The 16,544-nt window shown below is 56.5% G+C and overlaps 1 protein-coding gene across 1 annotated transcript in view; it reads right to left on the bottom strand.

The window, feature by feature from the left end:
- TNFRSF11A (TNF receptor superfamily member 11a) overlaps window positions 1–16,544 on the bottom strand; it is a 53,607-nt gene that overhangs the window by 15,482 nt on the left and 21,581 nt on the right. The window contains exons 2-7 of the mRNA XM_055125697.1: window positions 15,632–15,701; window positions 13,019–13,144; window positions 8,808–8,945; window positions 4,983–5,076; window positions 3,639–3,733; window positions 2,999–3,112 (exon numbers count right to left, since the gene is read on the bottom strand). Coding sequence (XP_054981672.1) covers window positions 2,999–3,112; window positions 3,639–3,733; window positions 4,983–5,076; window positions 8,808–8,945; window positions 13,019–13,144; window positions 15,632–15,701 — 637 coding nt within the window. The remainder of the gene's footprint in view (window positions 1–2,998; window positions 3,113–3,638; window positions 3,734–4,982; window positions 5,077–8,807; window positions 8,946–13,018; window positions 13,145–15,631; window positions 15,702–16,544) is intronic.

Here is a 16,544-nt window from a genome sequence, read left to right as displayed (position 1 = left end):
CCAAAGAGGAGGGTTGAGCCTAAAGAGCCAAAAATATGAGTTAGCCCAGAGCACAGAGCCAGGAGTCAGCCAGGAGCATGCCGGGCGTGGCTGCAAAAGGAGAAACTGAAGCTAGCGGCCCAGCAGGGGGACAGGGTGGCTCTTGCCTTGTGGGCGAGACGGCCAGTACCGGGCAACCACGACTGACAGCAACAGGCCTGATGTGCCCAGGCACAAGTTTCACTTGTGACTCCGCGAGCACCTCTTTACTGGGGGTTGTGAAGTGTGTCTGGCGGGCCGGCTGGCGGGTCTGCAAGCCCAGAGGCCCTCCAGGGAGCGGAGGGCGGGCGGCCGGGGCGTGCGTGCTCCAGGCCCGGTGAATTCCACTGCTTGGGGCAGAGTCTAGCAGGCATACGTGGGGCAGCGCCCGCCCTTCCGGCCCCGCCTGGCCCCTGAGCGCTGCTCCCTGAGGGCACCGGGACAGACTCTCTGGGCCCTGGGCATGCACGACTGGAAGGCGGGAGGGAAAGCAGATGCTGCCATCCCCCTCTGGGGCAGGCGCAGCCAGCGCTCCCCTTCCCGGAAACAGGACGAGCTGAGGGCACCTCTGAATGCGCCTTAATCCCCTCCCGGTTCTCCTGTGGGAGGAAGTGAAGAGGTGCTATATGAGAGGCCTGGATACTGGGGCAGGGGCGGGATGGGGGGTGGAGCTCAGCAGGAGGCCACATACGTGTGTGGCCCTGGGAAGATCAGTAACAGATACACTCCTTGAAAAGCGTCAGGGGGTAGGGGTTGGGGGGGCTGGAGCGATAGCACAGCGGGTAGGGTGTTTGCCTTGCACGCGGCCGACCCAGGTTTGATTCCCAGCATCCCAGATGGTTCCCCAAGCACCGCCAGGAGTAATTCCTGAGTGCAGAGCCATGAGTGACCCCTGTGCATCGCCGGGTGTGACCCAAAAAAGCAAAAAAAAGAAAAGAAAAGCGTGGGGGGCTGGAGCGATAGCACAGCGGGTAGGGCGTTTGCTTTGCACGCAGCCAACCCGGGTTCGAATCCCAGCATCCTATATTGGTCCCCTGAGCACTGCCAAGGGTAATTCCTGAGCTTAGAGCCAGGAGTAACCCTTGTGCATGGCTGGGTGTGACCCCAAAAAAACAAACAAAAAATACATTGAAAAGCGTGGCTGGGTGCTCTCGGCTTCTCTTCACGCGCACTCTTGGTCCTGGGGCGGCATGAGGGAACCCGTGTGGACAGCCCACTGGCCAGGACCCTGGAAGGCCTGATGGGGCGTGGAAGGGTGACAGTCTCAGGGCGGGAGCAGAGACTGTGGTTGGGACTGTGAAGGGGCGGGCGGCTCGAGGGTCTACGCAGCCCAGGCTCATGGCCCCTTCAGGAAAGCCAGACACCGTGCGTGGGAGCAGAGAGATGGCACCACAGGGAGGACCCTTGCCTGTCACACAGCCAGCTGAGGCACTGCCAGGCGTGGCCCAGGAAAGTAAAGAAAAAGACATCACGGGGCCGGGGAGACAGTCCAGGGCCTAAGGCACTGGTGTGGGTGTGGCCAGGCCCACCTGGTTGCCAGCATCACAGAGAGTTACTCTCGAGCACAGAGCCAGGAGTAAGCCCTGAGCACCATTGGCAGGGGCTCCCGAACAAATCCAACCTCAGAGCAGACACATTTATGGGATTACGGCAGGTCAGTCCGATCTGACAGTGTCAGAAGGCCTCATCCTGGAAACAAGCGAACACAAAGCCCCCTCGGCAAAATTTCAGTGAAGATGGGATAATTCACTTCCAGAATCTCACATTCCCTTTTTTTTTTTTTTTTTTTTGCTTTTTTGGGTCACACCCGGCAATGCACAGGGATCACTCCTGGCTCTGCACTCAGGAATTACTCCTGGCCGTACTCAGGGGACCATATGGGATGCTGGGAATTGAACCTGGGTCGGCCACGTGTAAGGCAAACGCCCTACCCACTGTGCTATTGCTCCAGCCCCTCACATTCCCATTTTTAGATGCAAAACCCAATCAAAACTGCCCTCCACCACTTACCTGACACTTACATCTCCATTTCAAGTGAGGGCATTACAAGCACTTGTTAAAAGAAAACGCATCCCCCGTACCTGGTGTGGAAGAATCCATACAACAGCTTACCCAGAAACCGCCTGTTTCCCTGCTGTGGAACTTCTTGTTGGCATGAATAAGAACGGCTTTCTTTTTTCCCCAGAGAACAATGAAGTAGGAAGTCGGGGCTTCATGTCAGCTCAAGCCCCTCTAGCTCAAGCCCCCCCCCACCCCGTCCCAGGGCAGGGGACGCCCTCCTTTCGCAGCAATATTTGTTGAGAATGCCTCATTACAAACATACTGATGTGTCAAATCTCTGCGAGGCCAGAGGTCACTCTGTTCCTGCAGGGCTGGCAGACCCAAGCTGTCCACCTGGTGCCAGGCCCAGGGGTCCACATAGCCCTCGTTAAAAAAATGCTTTTGTAAAGCGCAGCACTAGAAACGTGTCTGTTTTCTTTAAGAAAGGAAAGGGGGGGCGGGGCTGGAGCAAGAGCACAGAAGGGAGGGCGTTTGCCCTGCACGTGGCCAACCTGGGTTCGATCCCCAGCATTCCATATGGTCCCCCGAGCACCGCTAGGAGTGATTCTTGAGTGCATGAGCCAGGAGTGACCCCTTGCTGTGCAATGCTGGGTGTGACCCAAAAAGCAAAAAAGAAAGAAAGGAAGGAAGGGGTACCTGGGGCCACGGTAGGCTCAGAGGCAGAGCGCTAGTCTCGCGTGCGTGAGGCTGTGAGCTCAAGCCCGGCCCCGCTGCCCATGTTCACGGGCATCCTGTCAGCACTGCCTGGGGGACTCTCAAATCCACCCCAGGCGCCTGATCGCCACGGACCCCGGCCACGAGGGGCAGCCACACAGGAAGGGGGCAGAGACAATCCCTTCCTGCGGCAGCCTGGCGGCCTCCCTCCCACACAGGTGGCCGGGCCAGCCGGGACAGCCAGAGGGAGCGACGCGGACAGTACCTGTGAGCATTTTCCCTTTCTTCCGGTAGTAAACAGCCAGGACCACGGCGGCCAGGAGCGCCACAGACATGAAGAGAAGCAGAATAATTAAACCGGGCAAGTAGATCTGGGACTCTGTGGAAGGAGAGAACAGGGAGAGCCGTGAGGAGACCTAGTGAGGCATCCCGGGCCTGGGGAGGGCCTGCCCGGGCTGGGAGCCTCGGCCGCCGACGGGGGGGTCTGTCTGGCGTCCCTCTGAGTGAGGCCTGCCCGGGGCCCTCTCGAGCTGTTCATTTCTATTTGTTCCAGGGACCACACCCAGGGGTGCAGGGATCAAGCTCGGGCCTCTCTCGGGAGAAGAGGGAAAGACTCCGGGCCTGGGGACCGCCACCCAGCCCATCTCTGCACCCTGCACCTCAGAGGTCAAGGAAGCCCCTTTCCCGAGCGCTTTCCAGAAAACAGGGGGATGGGGAGGACCCAAGGGCCCCCGTGAGTTGGGGCCTGGCAGCCAACCAGCTGGGCCACACCCAGCGGAGCTCAGGGGCCATTCCAGGCGCTGTGCCCAGGGGCCCTACGTGCATCAGACTCGGGTCAGCCTCGTGCGGGAGCAGCACCTGAACCCCGGTCCTCACGCTGGCCAGCCTGTTCTCTCTACACCTACCGTTCGGTGGCCTTCCAGTAGGCTGAGAAGAACGGCAAACTGCATCGGCCTGGCTGGTACCGGGGACGCCCACTGTGTCTCCGAGTGCAGTGCAACTGTGGGCCAGAGGCAGACAGGGCTGGAGTTTTGGGTTAAAAACAAAGGGGCCGGGGGCGCTGGAGCAAGAGCACAGCGGGTAGGGCGTTTGCCTTGCACGCGGCCGACCGGGTTTGATTCCCAGCATCCCATAGGGTCCCCTAAGCAGTGCCAGGGGTAATTCCTGAGTGCAGAGCCAGGAGTAACCCCTGTGCATTGCCGGGTGTGATCAAAAAAGCAAAAAAAAAAAAGGGGCCGGGGGGGCGGCTAGAGCAATAGCACAGCAGGTAGGGTGGTTGCCTTGCACGCAGCCGACCCGGGTTCGATTCCCAGCATCCCATAGGGTCCCCCGAGCACAGCCAGGAGTAATTCCTGAGTGCAGAGCCAGGAGTAACCCTTGTGCATTGCCAGGTGTGACCCCAAAAGAGCAAAAAAAAAAAAAAAAACAAAAAACACACACACAAAATACAAAAGGGCCAGAACAACGGCAGGTAAGGCACTGGCCTTGCACGCAGCCAGCCAGAGTTTGATCCCCAGCACCCGATTTAGTCCCCCTGACCCCTGCCAGGAGTGATCCCTGAGCAGAGAGCCAGGCTACACCCTGCGCCCTGCTGGGTGTGGCCCCCAGCCCCAACATTAAACAAATAAATTAAAAAAAGAAAAATATCTATCAAAGATTCCCTTCTCTAGACTCCTCAACAGGAGTCAGGACAGAAAACTCAGGTTTTCTGTAGTTTCTGGACATGAGGCTTCGTACAGGAGCCAAGTCTCAGGGAGGGGGATGGATAAACGAACCACAAACAACAGCGAGGGCTGCTATTTGCGAGAGCATCACACAAAGCTGAGTGAGGCCTGCCCAGGGCCCTCTTGAGCGGTTTCTTTCCTTTTGTTCCGGGGACCACACCCAGGGGTGCAGGGATCAAGCTCGGGCTTCTCACGGGCGAAGAGGGAAAGACTCCAGTCCTGGGGAGTCTCTTCAAGAGACTCTGCGAGAGAGAAGACGCATCCCAAACGCTCTCACTGCCATGACTGAGAATCGCTGGATGTTGAAAAGCACCGGAAATTTGGGCTGGAGCGGGTCAGGTGTTTGCCTTGCACGGGCCTGACCCGGGTTTGATTCCTGGTCCCCCAGCCTGCCAGGAGTGACCCCTGAGCACAGAGGCAGGAGTACGCCCTGAGCACAGCTGGATGTGACCCCAAGCAAACAAACAAAAGCCCACTGAAAGTCTTTTTTGGGGGGTGGGGAGTAGGGCTGTGGCTCCCCCTTACTTGGTCCAGGGCCTGCAGTCTTCAGTGGACGACGAGACGTCGGAGAAGAAGCCGAGTGGACAGGACCTGCACACCGTGTCCCTGCCGGGCTGCACTGTCCAACAGACGAGGGGAGGGCGCAGGGGGCGGGGGGAAGGACACTTAGAGATCAGCCGGACGCCACTCCCATCCACCCCTGGTGGATTTGCTGCAGACGCACAGGCCCGGGGCCCTGCAGCCCATTCGGACCCTGGCAGCAGGGTCCAGAGCTTTGGTCAGAGAGGGAACTAGTTCCGGGTCAGGCCAGCAGGACAGAGGCCCAGGGCCCTACTGCAACAGCACGTGACCCACACAGACGTTGTGCTTCTGTGCTTTTCTCCCCGGCGGCTGCCCTGGGCATCTGCCCTGGGCATCCCTTTAGGGCCTTTATCAGCCTTAGCTGACAAAGACACACACTCTCTCTCTCTCTCTCTCTCTCTCTCTTCTTTATTTTTGAAGTTACTGGATCGCAGTGAGATAGTTACAAACTTGCATGACTGCACTTCAGTCAAACAGTGCTCGACCGCCCATCCCTCCACCAGTGCCCATTCTCCACCACCACTGTTCCCAGTGTCCCACCTGCCACCCCCACCCCCCCACTCCCTGCCTCTGTGGCAGGTACAGTCTTTCTTACTCTCTAATTTCGGGCATTATGATTTCCAACACAGATACTAAGAGGTCACTGTGTTTGGTTCTTGGTCTACTTTCAGCACACATCCTGGGCGATCCCTCCAATCATCACTGACTCAGTGCAAAGACCTCTCTCTTTCTCTTCCCCCACCCAACCCCTTTCCACTTTTGGGAGGCCACACCTGCCTGTCTCAGAGTGCACTCCTGGTTCTGTGCTCAGAGGTCACTCCTGTGGGGCCGCGGATCAAAGCTGGGTGGGTCAGGCAAGCCAAGCACCGTTCCTGTGGCAGGCTACCTCTGGCCCCAGTCATCCTTCTTCTAAACTAAGTCAGAGGGTCCCAAACGCATTTGGCTCACTGCCCCCCTTCTAAAAAATATTTTTTTTCAGAGTTCCCTTGGAAATCGACCTTCTTCCAGTGAACTAGCAGGAAGCATCGACAAGTGCACCTGAGGTCACTCTACCCCTCTGGAAGACCCAGTGCCCACTTGGGAGATGCCCGTACGTGCTCTCAGCGAACCAGAGAACACGTCTCCAGTCTCTACCGCAGTCACGTGGAGCAAGAAAACAGCCTGAGACACTGGGCGAACAGGAAAGGATGTGGCTGTGTGTTCCCCCAAAACCCGACGCACACAAACGGAAGTGAGAGCATGGATTGTGGCACCTTGCTGTAAGCCACAGCACAGCAGGCAAGAACGACTCTGGTCAGGAAGCGTCCTCCTCGCTCGGGCTCCTCATAAACCTGGGCATCAGACAGGAAATAGCTGCCATTCCCTCTGGACCTCGCCCTCGCTCCATTCCACGTGGGTCCCCCCACCCCCGTCTGTCACTGCCACCGACGGATTCTGGCTTCCAGGAGTGACCTTGAGCACAGCCAGGTGTGACCCTGACACCCCTTCCTGTCACCTCCCCACAAAGGAATGCGAGCTTCCATGAGCTGGTGGCTGGTGCCAAAGCCATTGTCATCCTTGAAATGAGGACCGGAAACCAGGCGTGACAGAGCAGTGCCGCCCAAACAGGCACTGGGGCAAGTGACAGTGGCTGGGTTCAGCTGGGCACCAGAGGGAGACTTATTTTTTTTTATTTTATTATTATTATTTTTTTAATTCTTTTATTGAATCACCATGTGGAAAGTTACAAACTTTCGGGTTTAAGGGGAGACTTATTTTAATAATTAAAATTGTAAGCCAGACTTTGAGGCCACAAAGCAAGCTTATCTGGCTTCACCGCTGCATGTGGTAAGACTCTGACGGGCATTCTCCTCGCTATGAAATGACTCGTCCTTGTCTCCCAGCCAGCGTACAACAAGGTGAGCCCAAGCGAAAGAATAAGAGGTAGAAACAGTCATTTGGTATGGCTTGAACAAACGTTCCTAGAAATCAGAAAACTATGTGGGGTTGGTACTCCAAGCCAGTGCCCTATCCGGTCTAGCTCAGGTAGAAACATCTGCTATCACTCTACCATGAGATTCTGTCACATCCGTGTCATCCCTCACTTGCTCGGTCACGTAAGACCCTGGCCCTGGAGGTTCCCCACTCCAGTAGCAAGTGCAGACCCCCCATAAAGCGACAGAAGCCTCAGGTGGGCTTGGCCTTCGCTGCTGTAGAATGAACTGAGTCTGCTGGGCCATTCCGCGACAGCTCTGGAGGTGAAACTCAAAGGTTCTGAGCCAATGATTGACAGTTCTACTTCAAAGCCCTCCCTGAGCCTCGAAGTTCCTCACGCTGACAAGCTGCTCAGCCTCAGGGGAAGCGGACCCGATCGTGAAGCCTGCTGCACTTTCGCAAGCAGCGAATTCCCTGCGCGAACACAGGAACCGTCTGGGGGAAGGAATTCTAATCTCCTGCAGTTCAAATGCTTACACTTTTCCACTCATGCATTAATAGGGATCGTTCCATGTAACTGCATTATATTCTTTGTGATTCGGGAGGACAGGGAGACCAGGGAGGCCAGGGATTAAACCCACGGCCTCACATGTGAGGCTTCTGCTCTGAGACAGCCCTCAGCCCGTGGATATTCACGGCATGACACACACTAGCATGTGACGGTCGGCCCCAGTGACCCGAGTGACACTGCCACCCAGAACAAAGGTTTGTGACTATTGGAAACTTAAGTCACAGGAAACGTCTTAAAAATGATGATTCAAATAGATGCTTATTTCTTACGTGAGAGTGTGAGAAGGTGAGAAAAGCTCTTCCACTAGAACAGCCAACCATTAGGGTAAAACTCCTGTGGGAAGGTGACGTGGATGAAAATTGAAGGAGAGGAAAGAGCCACGTGCAGTGTCCAGAGAGACAGCACAGGGGTCAGGCGCAAGCCTTGCATGCAGCTGATGTGGGTTCTGTCCCAGGCACCGCATACAGTCATCCTAGACCTAGCAGGAGTGAGCCCTGAGCACAGAGCCAGGAGTGAGCCCTGAGCACAGAGCCAGGCATGATCCCTGAGCACAGAGCCAGGAGGGAGCCCTGAGCACAGAGCCAGGAGTATTCCCTGAGCACAGAGCCAGGAGTGAGCACTGAGCACAGAGCCAGGAGTAAGCTCTAAGCACAGCTGGGTGGGACCTCAACACCCCCGGCCCCTCTTAAAGAACCACCTCCAGTTTCCAACAGTTAAAGATGATCAGTAGATTTTCACATAGAGGCGGAAGAGTATCAGCTTGCAAAGGTGGTTAGGTCCCATTGAATCCCATTATTGCAGCTATAATTCCTGTAATGCCCTGGAAAGTAAGTGTGGGAGCTCTGCAAATCTGCGCCGAGAGCTCTGAGCTGTGGGACGGCACGCAGGCAGGGCAGCCGGGCAAACGCCTTGCGTGTGTGAGGCCCTGGGCTGGTTCCCGAACACCACCCCCCCTTACCGCTCACTGTCACCCCCACACACAGCAGGTGTCGACTTCAGAGTGTGTGGGGCCGGGGAGATGCACAGCAGGCGGGGGCGCTTGCCTTGCTCATGCCACCCTGGGCTCAAACTCCAGCAGAGGGTCCCGAGCACCCCCAGGAGGGATCCCTGAGCAAGGAGTAGGAAGAGTGGGGCGTGGCCCCCAAATCCAGACCAAAGCAGGAGCATGGAGAGAGGTGCAAGGTACAAATCCAAACCCAACTGTCGGATTCCCGGGTCCGCTACGTGCACTGACCTGGGGGGCTTGAGCAGAGCGGGCAAAGGCGCACCCCCATCCTGCATACCTTGGGCCCCGAAGCCGGGAGCGCACTCGGCGTTGCGGCGGCAGCAGACGCAGTCCTGGCTCCAGTGGTAGCCCAGGGTGCAGGTGCAGAGCCGCGGGGACGTCCGGTTGCCAGGATAGTCTACCACCAGGGCCTTCCCTGCAGCGGGGAGACGGGGAGGCTGCAGCGGACAGACGGACAGACAGGCCCGAGGCCCAGCCCCTGCCCGCGCTCACCGTCTCCCCCAGCCCTGAAGCTCCTGTCGGCTGCCACCTGCTGAAATCTCGGCCCTGCCACGTCCCGCCCCTCAGCCGCCTGTCCCGTGTCTTGCCCCACCCGCGGTGCCATCTCACAGCCCACCACCTCCCAGGCCACCGCACTCCCCCACGCCGGGCTCATCCAGGAAACTGGGGTTCAGGGACTCCCGATCCCCCCTCAGGCTTCCCGTGCTGGCGCTCAAGCACCCCGGGAGGTTCTGGGTCTTTCCTGTCGCTCAACGATGAAGCCTCGGGTGGACGCTTCTTTTTCGTCCTTCGTCCATCTTGGGAGGGAGACAGGGGACACCCCAGGTCCTGACGGCCGGCTGTTCTGGCCCGGGCAAGGCAGTCTGCCTCCAGTGCCCTCCCCAGCTTAGAGCGTTCCGGCTCAACTGCACCTCAGAATAGGGGTTCTGGGGGCTGGGGTTCATTGTGGGAGCTGCGGGGCTACTGGAGCGCAGTCACTGTGCTTCTGGTCGGGGAGAGTGCAGGGACAGAGCACTGTGGGTCGAGTCCCCAGGTAAGAGGACGCACTGTGTCTGTTCTCTCACAGTACCTAGTCTAGGGCTTTCCTTCTGAGCCCTGATCTCATGACACTTTTGAGACCATGTTGAACAGAGAAGAAGGTATACACACACACACATGCACACATATATACACGCATGCACGCGCACACACACACACACATATATACACGCATGCACGCGCACACACACACACACACAATTCTCTTTACTCACTGATTCACATTCGCAATTTTTGGTTTTGGGCCACACCTGGCAGTGCTCAGGGCTTGCTCCTGGCTCTGCACTCAGGGATCACCCTGGCAGTGTTCGGGGGACCCTGTGGGATGCCGGGGACTGAACCAGGGTCTCCTGCATGCAAACCAAGAGCCCTACCCGATGCATTATCTCTCCAGCCCGAGACTCTCGGTCTTCTCAGGAGAGACAGCAGGGCCCAGCTTCCTCTCTGCGGAGACCCCAGAGTTAGGAGGCCGTCCGAGAGCCCACCTGTGCCGCTGACTCGGGCTTGCAGAACTGCCTGAGCATCTCAGTGGCCCCCGAGAGCAGCCTGGGCTGACCAGGCGGGCGGGGAGCGGTTCTCTCTCGGCGTCTCTGCGCAGCCAACCAGGAAAGTCTCTTTTCTCCGTAGCACCCACAGCTCAGCAGCCTCGGACCAATTTGCATAAACACAGACCTCCTGCCTGGAACCTTCCAGACCAGCGGCACTTCCTTGGAAAATCCAAGTCCCAGGATTCCGCCCCAGTGTGAGTGACCGAGGGCCAGTGTGATGATGAACAATGGTGACATATTTTTAAACCTCTTCATGCCTCAGGGCTTCGGGCTTTAATCGATGCTGGCAGGAGACAGAATGCATCTTTATTTCCAGCAGACAGGGTGAGTCAGGCCCGTTAGTAAGCAGTAGGAAAGAAATAACATTCAATCAGATGCCGCTCGCCTGGTGCCATTTCCACGCTACCTCCGCTGGCCAAAAGCTCTGTCGTCTCGAACATGTGAGAAAAAGGACTGTTCAAATACATAGCTGATTGGGGGCTAGAGAGAGCCTACAGCCTGTAGTGACACGTGGCAGACCCTGGTTTCATCCCTGGCACCACAGATAGCCCCAAGTATTGCCAAGAGTGATCCCTGAGCACAGAGCCAGGAGTAAGTCCTGAGTACTGACAGGTGTGGCTTAAAAATTGAACGAATTTCATCCAGTTCTGCTCGTTCTTGTGTTGAGTTGAGCAGCCACGAGCCTCCCTAATACCCAGACGAAGGTCACTAAACACAGACGTCCTCAAGTAAGCAATCATGGATTTGTAGAGAAAAAGTCTGATTCCAGAGTCGACGTAGGCAGTGAGCAAGATGAGCTGGGAGCAAGAGCTCAGTAACGCCTGCAATAGTCACAGCAGAAGCCTTGGGGGCCACCTGTGTGAGGTGACCAAGTCTGAGACCCAGTAACTACTGCGTTAGATGAAGTCAGCCTCGACTTACGTGTCAGTTTATAATTCTGCCAGTCCTTTGACTCCGTGAGAGACTGAGTATTTTCAACACAGTGAATAAGTGACAAGGGCCGGGGAGATCACTCATCAAGCTGTGAGCTGGAGTGCAGGTTTTGCATGTGAGAGCCCCAGGCTCGATCCCTGGTGTCACATGGTCCCCTGAGCTCTGCCAGAAGCAAGCCCCTGAGCACTGAGCCAGGAGTAGCTCCCTAGCACCATCGTATCCCTCCCCCCCCCCGTATCCCCCGCCCCTAAATAATAAAGTAGGGAGAATTCACTCTGTCTCTCCTGGCTATGCTGTCCTCGAGGGCAAGAACCAGTTGATGGGCTGGTGTCTGTTGACCAAGCTCTTGACAAGGAAGTGAAGGACGGCTTGAACACTGGCTTTCTGCTGCCCCGAGGAAGGTGAGGCCAGGATCACGGGCAGAGTAGCCGCTGGCAGAGGGCCTGGGGGCAGGGGGGGGGTATGCCCAGATCACCCCAAACAAAGCAGAGTCCAATCAACCTCCAAGACCCAACACACCCACACCCCACTTAGTCTGTGTGGGTGGGGCACCCCGGCTCTGTGCTCAGAGATGGCTCCTGGTGGGCTGGGATGGAACCGGCCAGCCTGTGCCAGGCAAGCGCCCTGCCCACTGGACTACCACTGCAGCCCCCCGCAGCCCTGTGACAGGCAGTGCAGGAGCTGGAAGCCCCCAGTAAGGGACCCCAAGGGCAGCCCAGCAGCAGGGCTCAGGGGGAGCCAGAGCGCCACACCGAGAGTCCTGGAGAGAGGAAAGAGTGACATCACACACACACTCGCGTCCTGATCCCTGCAAGTGAACTCGGGCTACAAGACATTGGAGGGGCCGCAGAGACAGCACAGGGGCTAGGGACCTTGTCTTGCAAGCAGCCGCGCCCGTTTGCTCCCCAGCACGGCACTCGATTCCCCAGGCTCTGCCAGGAGTACGCTCTGAGCGCAGCCGAAGGGGCCCCCCCAAAAGCAAAACTAGACAAAAACCACTTGAGCCCTCCCGCAACTAGAGGCGTCTGAGAACGCGGCCGAACTGCAGTTGCTGAACCCTTTCCAGGTGAGGGGAAGTCGGGGGTCAGGGGGCCTGGCCTGGAGCCTGCGGCTGTGGCTCCTGCCGAGTCGGCCCCTGCCTGCCCCAGGGCTCGGGGTGGCTCGTGACGACAAACCGGGCCACTGTGGGAATCACTCCTCAAGGACACGCCACTGGACGGCCTCCGGGGTGAGTTCTTCACGGAGCCTGCTCCTTCTCTTTCGCTTTAGGCCACATCCGGCAGTGCTCGGGGATGACTCGGTGTGAGTGCTCGGAGGTCACTTCCAGCCGTGCCAGGAACGGAAGCTTGACGGGCCACGGGCAAAGCTCAGGCCGAGCTTCTTGGCCATGGCTCCTGGCCGCCCAGGAAGGTTTTCCCACTGGTCACGTCCTTGGTGAAGGTGTGGTCAAACATTCCTCCTCACCTTCCCCCAAAAAGGCATGGAAGGCGACATCTCTCTCCCTCTCTCACACATACACACACCCCAGAGGGTGACATCACACACACACACACACACACACACGTCAGAGGGTGACACATCTCTCTTTCTCTCTCCCTCTCTCTCATACATGCACACACACACACACACACACACACACACACACACACACCCCAGAGGGTGACATCGCTCTCTCTCTCTCTCTCTGCTCTCATACCACACACACACACACACACACACACACACACACACACACACCAGAGGGTGACATCGCTCTCTCTCCCTCTCTTTCTGCTCTCATACCACACACACACACACACACACACACACACACGTCAGAGGGTGACACATCTCTCTTTCTCTCTCCCTCTTTCTCATACACACACACACACACACACACACACACACCAGAGGGTGACATCACGCTCTCTCTATTTCTGCTCTCATACCACACACATACACACACACACGCCCCAGCACCCCAACTCACCTAAGTCACACACTTTGTGCAGCAAACACTTCTCCTCTTCGTTCCAGGTGTCCAGGTACTCCTCCGGGCCACAGGGCAAGCAGACGCTCTCCGACGTGGCTGAGCACTTGGCAGCCAAGTACGTTCCTTCCATGACAGAGGGGGAAAGGCACCGATGAATATGAAGATGGACAAACAGCACTGCAGGACTGCAAAGGGGCCCAGCCCCCAGCCCACACCCTGGTCCCAGATAGGCCCCGAGGCCGGAGGGGAGAGGAGAGATCCCATGGCCGAGGCGCCTGTGCCCACCCTGCCTCCACTGCTTCTGCGTCCGAGATCACGCTGCCCACCCAGACCCCTGCTGACGGCGTTTCCCATCTAGTGGCTGCAGAACTTGAGGGGTCAGCTGGGCCAGGGGATGTCCGTCACCCACCCCCACCACAGAGCACCCCTCGAGTGACGGTCTCCGGAGTTAACCTTCTTTTCTCCTGGCCGTGCTCAAGGGTTACTCCAGGCTCTACGTTCAGGGACCACTCATGGCACTGCTCTACTGACTACCAGAAGTAGTGCTGGGGTTCGAACCCTGGTCAGCGAGTGCAAGGCAAGTGCCCTACCCGCTGTGCTATCTCCAGCCTGGGTAGTTAGCTTCATTTGTGCTACATATACTGTAGGCTCTAGACTCTCTCTCTGTCTCTGTCTCTGTCTCTCTCTCTCTCTCACAAACACACACACACACAAGGTCTCACCCTATATATGAAATAATTATTTGGAGCTGTCCCTAAAGTATGTACAGGCTCTCGTGAAAAGTCTTTCCTCAAAGCCATCCTCTGGCCCAGCACAGTGAGTGAGAGGACCCCAAGGCCTGGCCTGGGACGGGGAGCAGGTGCCAGGCACTGCTCGGCAACGACAACTCCAACTGCTACCCGCCACCCCCCGTCCTGCGAAGACAGACTTTTTTTTTTTTTTGGTTTTTGGGTCACACCTGGCAATGCACAGGGGTTACTCCTGGCTCTTCACTCAGGAATTACCCCTGGTGGTGCTCAGGGGACCATATGGGATGCTGGGATTAGAACCCGGGTTGGCCGCGTGCAAGGCAAACGCCCTACCCGCTGTGCTATCGCTCCAGCCCCAAGACAGACATTTTAAAATAGGAATTACAGCTTTGTATTTTGAGTTTTCAATCACAAAGTGATAAAAGATGGTTTTCAACATCTTGGCATGTTATGAAATCATGCCTTAGACAAGTGTGTCCCAAAATGAACTCTCAGACTCTCTCCATGTTAGTGCTGTTGTCACCATCGTTACTGGAACCTAAACTATAAAAGAGAAATAGGAAAGAACCAATTCCTTCGTGCAGGAGAGGCGGGGTAGGGAGTTAAGACACTTGTCTTTTTTTTTTTTTTTGCTTTTTGGGTCACACCCAGTGATGCTCAGGGGTCACTCCTGGCTCTGCACTCAGGAATTACTGTAGGAAGCCATATTTCAATCCTGGCTCTTATCTTCAAGTAAGACAGAGCCTGGCACTTCTCAAACAGGGGCCTAATTAAAACTTCTCTAACAAGGTCGCCGTTACTGACCTTACTGACCTTACCATTCCACTAGCCGATACCCGTGCCTGACATGATAGATGAACATGTCACAATCTGTGATTGACTACTGTTTGTACGGGGTCCGGCCTCCCAGCAGGCAAGTATAAAATGCTGTAGCTGCCAGTGAATAAAGCTCTCTCTCCTTTTCTCCTCCTCCTTCTGTCTCTGCATCTGTTCATTCGGCTGCGTCCCCTCCTCAGCCCCACAAAGGGTCCTACCTGCTGGACAGGGCGGGGCCCTCACAAATTACCCCTGGCTGTGCTTGGGGGACCATATGGGATTCTGGGAATCAAACCCGGGTCGGCTGCGTGCAAGGCAAACGCCCTACTCGCTGTGCTATCACTCCAGCCCCCAAGACACTTGTTTTGCACACAGCCAGCCACGGTTCTATCCCTGGCACTGATTAGCTCCCTGAGCACTGTACCATGAAGACTCCTGAGAACTGCGAGGTGTGATGCAACACCCCCTCCTCAGCCCCACAGAAGATCAGCTTCTGAAGTCTGCTGTTTGTTTTTGGACCATACAGGGAGACTCAGAGGCCATTCCTGGCCTACGAGTGACCCCCAGAAGTACCCTAGGGACAATGTGCCATGCTGAAGCGAACCAGGTTGATGCAAGGCAAGTGCCTTCGCCTGTACAATCTCTCTGCCCTCGCTTTCGTTTTTCAACTTTGGGCCAGGGGTGGGGATATGGGCCACACTCTGTGCTCAGGAACTGCTCCTGAGGGCGCTCACACCAAATGTGGACTGGACTGAACTGGGGCCCGCCGTGCGCCCAGCCCACTGCACTATCTTCCCACTCCACGCTTTTGATTTTTTATTTTATTTTATTTTATTTCACGCTTTTGACTTTTAAGTGACTTAATCTACTGAGAGATTTCCACCTTCAGAATGACAGACATCGTGACCAGGCCCCCTACCCTCTCTCCCCCCCAAATCCAGAGTCCATGCCATTTCTCCTTCCACCTGACAGGAAAGAAATCATTCTTAGATAAAACAAGCGCCAAAGCTGCTTGTGGCAACGGTGCGAGGCTGGGAGAACGTACCGGGCTGGCACTTGTCACAGCACCGTCCCAGGTGCTCGTACTGCCTCTCTCCGGAGCACGCCGGCGTCAGCTGAAAGAAAGCAGAGGTCAGAGAGAGAGAGAACGCACAAGGGCTTTCTCAAAAGGGGGGGCTCGACCCGGTGGGTCTCTGAGAGGCGTCAGCTCCATGCCCAGTCCTGAGATCATCTGCCCCCCACAAACGCCTGATACTTGCCCATGGCCTGTTAAAGTGTACAGAGAATCAATCTCTTGCTGGAGTGAAAAATCCAGCTAGAGCTGGAAGGTGATGTCAATCACGCTCCAGGGCCGTGACAGTTACAGAGAAACGGACAAAGGGTCCAGGGAAGGTTGAAAAATCGCTTTCCCCTGGCCACACACACCACGGGTGCAAGTTCATTGGAGCCACACAGTGGACAAGAGGCGTGATCAGCTCTGATCGGAAAGAGGAAGGCGGAGCCCCTCAGGAGGGCCCCTAACATAGATCTTACACCAGAGGGTGCCACATCTGATTTAACGTTATCTTTACAATGACTTCCCTTTGAGCATTTTTTTTTTTTTTGGTTTTTGGGTCACTCCTGGCTCTGCACTCAGGAATTACCCCTGGCGGTGCTCAGGGGACCATATGGGATGCTGGGGATCGAACCCGGGTCAGCCACGTGCAAGGCAAACGCCCTACCTGCTGTGCTATCGCTCCAGCCCCTTTCTTTGAGCATTTTAACTTGAGGATTTTCAGGGTTTCGGAGGAAGTGGCCAGGCTTGCAGCCGGGGTCCCTACCCCCTGCTGGCAGCAACACAACCTCCTGCTGCATGCGCCTGTGTCACTTCCTTTTGGCAGGATCCGAATACAAAGAGCCATTTCTGAACCTGCGCGTGTAAGTAAGACAAAACAGGACACCATGTCCCCCCACCCTGA

This window comes from Sorex araneus, chromosome 2, assembly GCF_027595985.1.
Source record: "Sorex araneus isolate mSorAra2 chromosome 2, mSorAra2.pri, whole genome shotgun sequence".
NCBI classification, from domain to species: Eukaryota; Metazoa; Chordata; class Mammalia; order Eulipotyphla; family Soricidae; genus Sorex; species Sorex araneus.
This window is presented reverse-complemented; position numbering and strand designations above follow the sequence as displayed.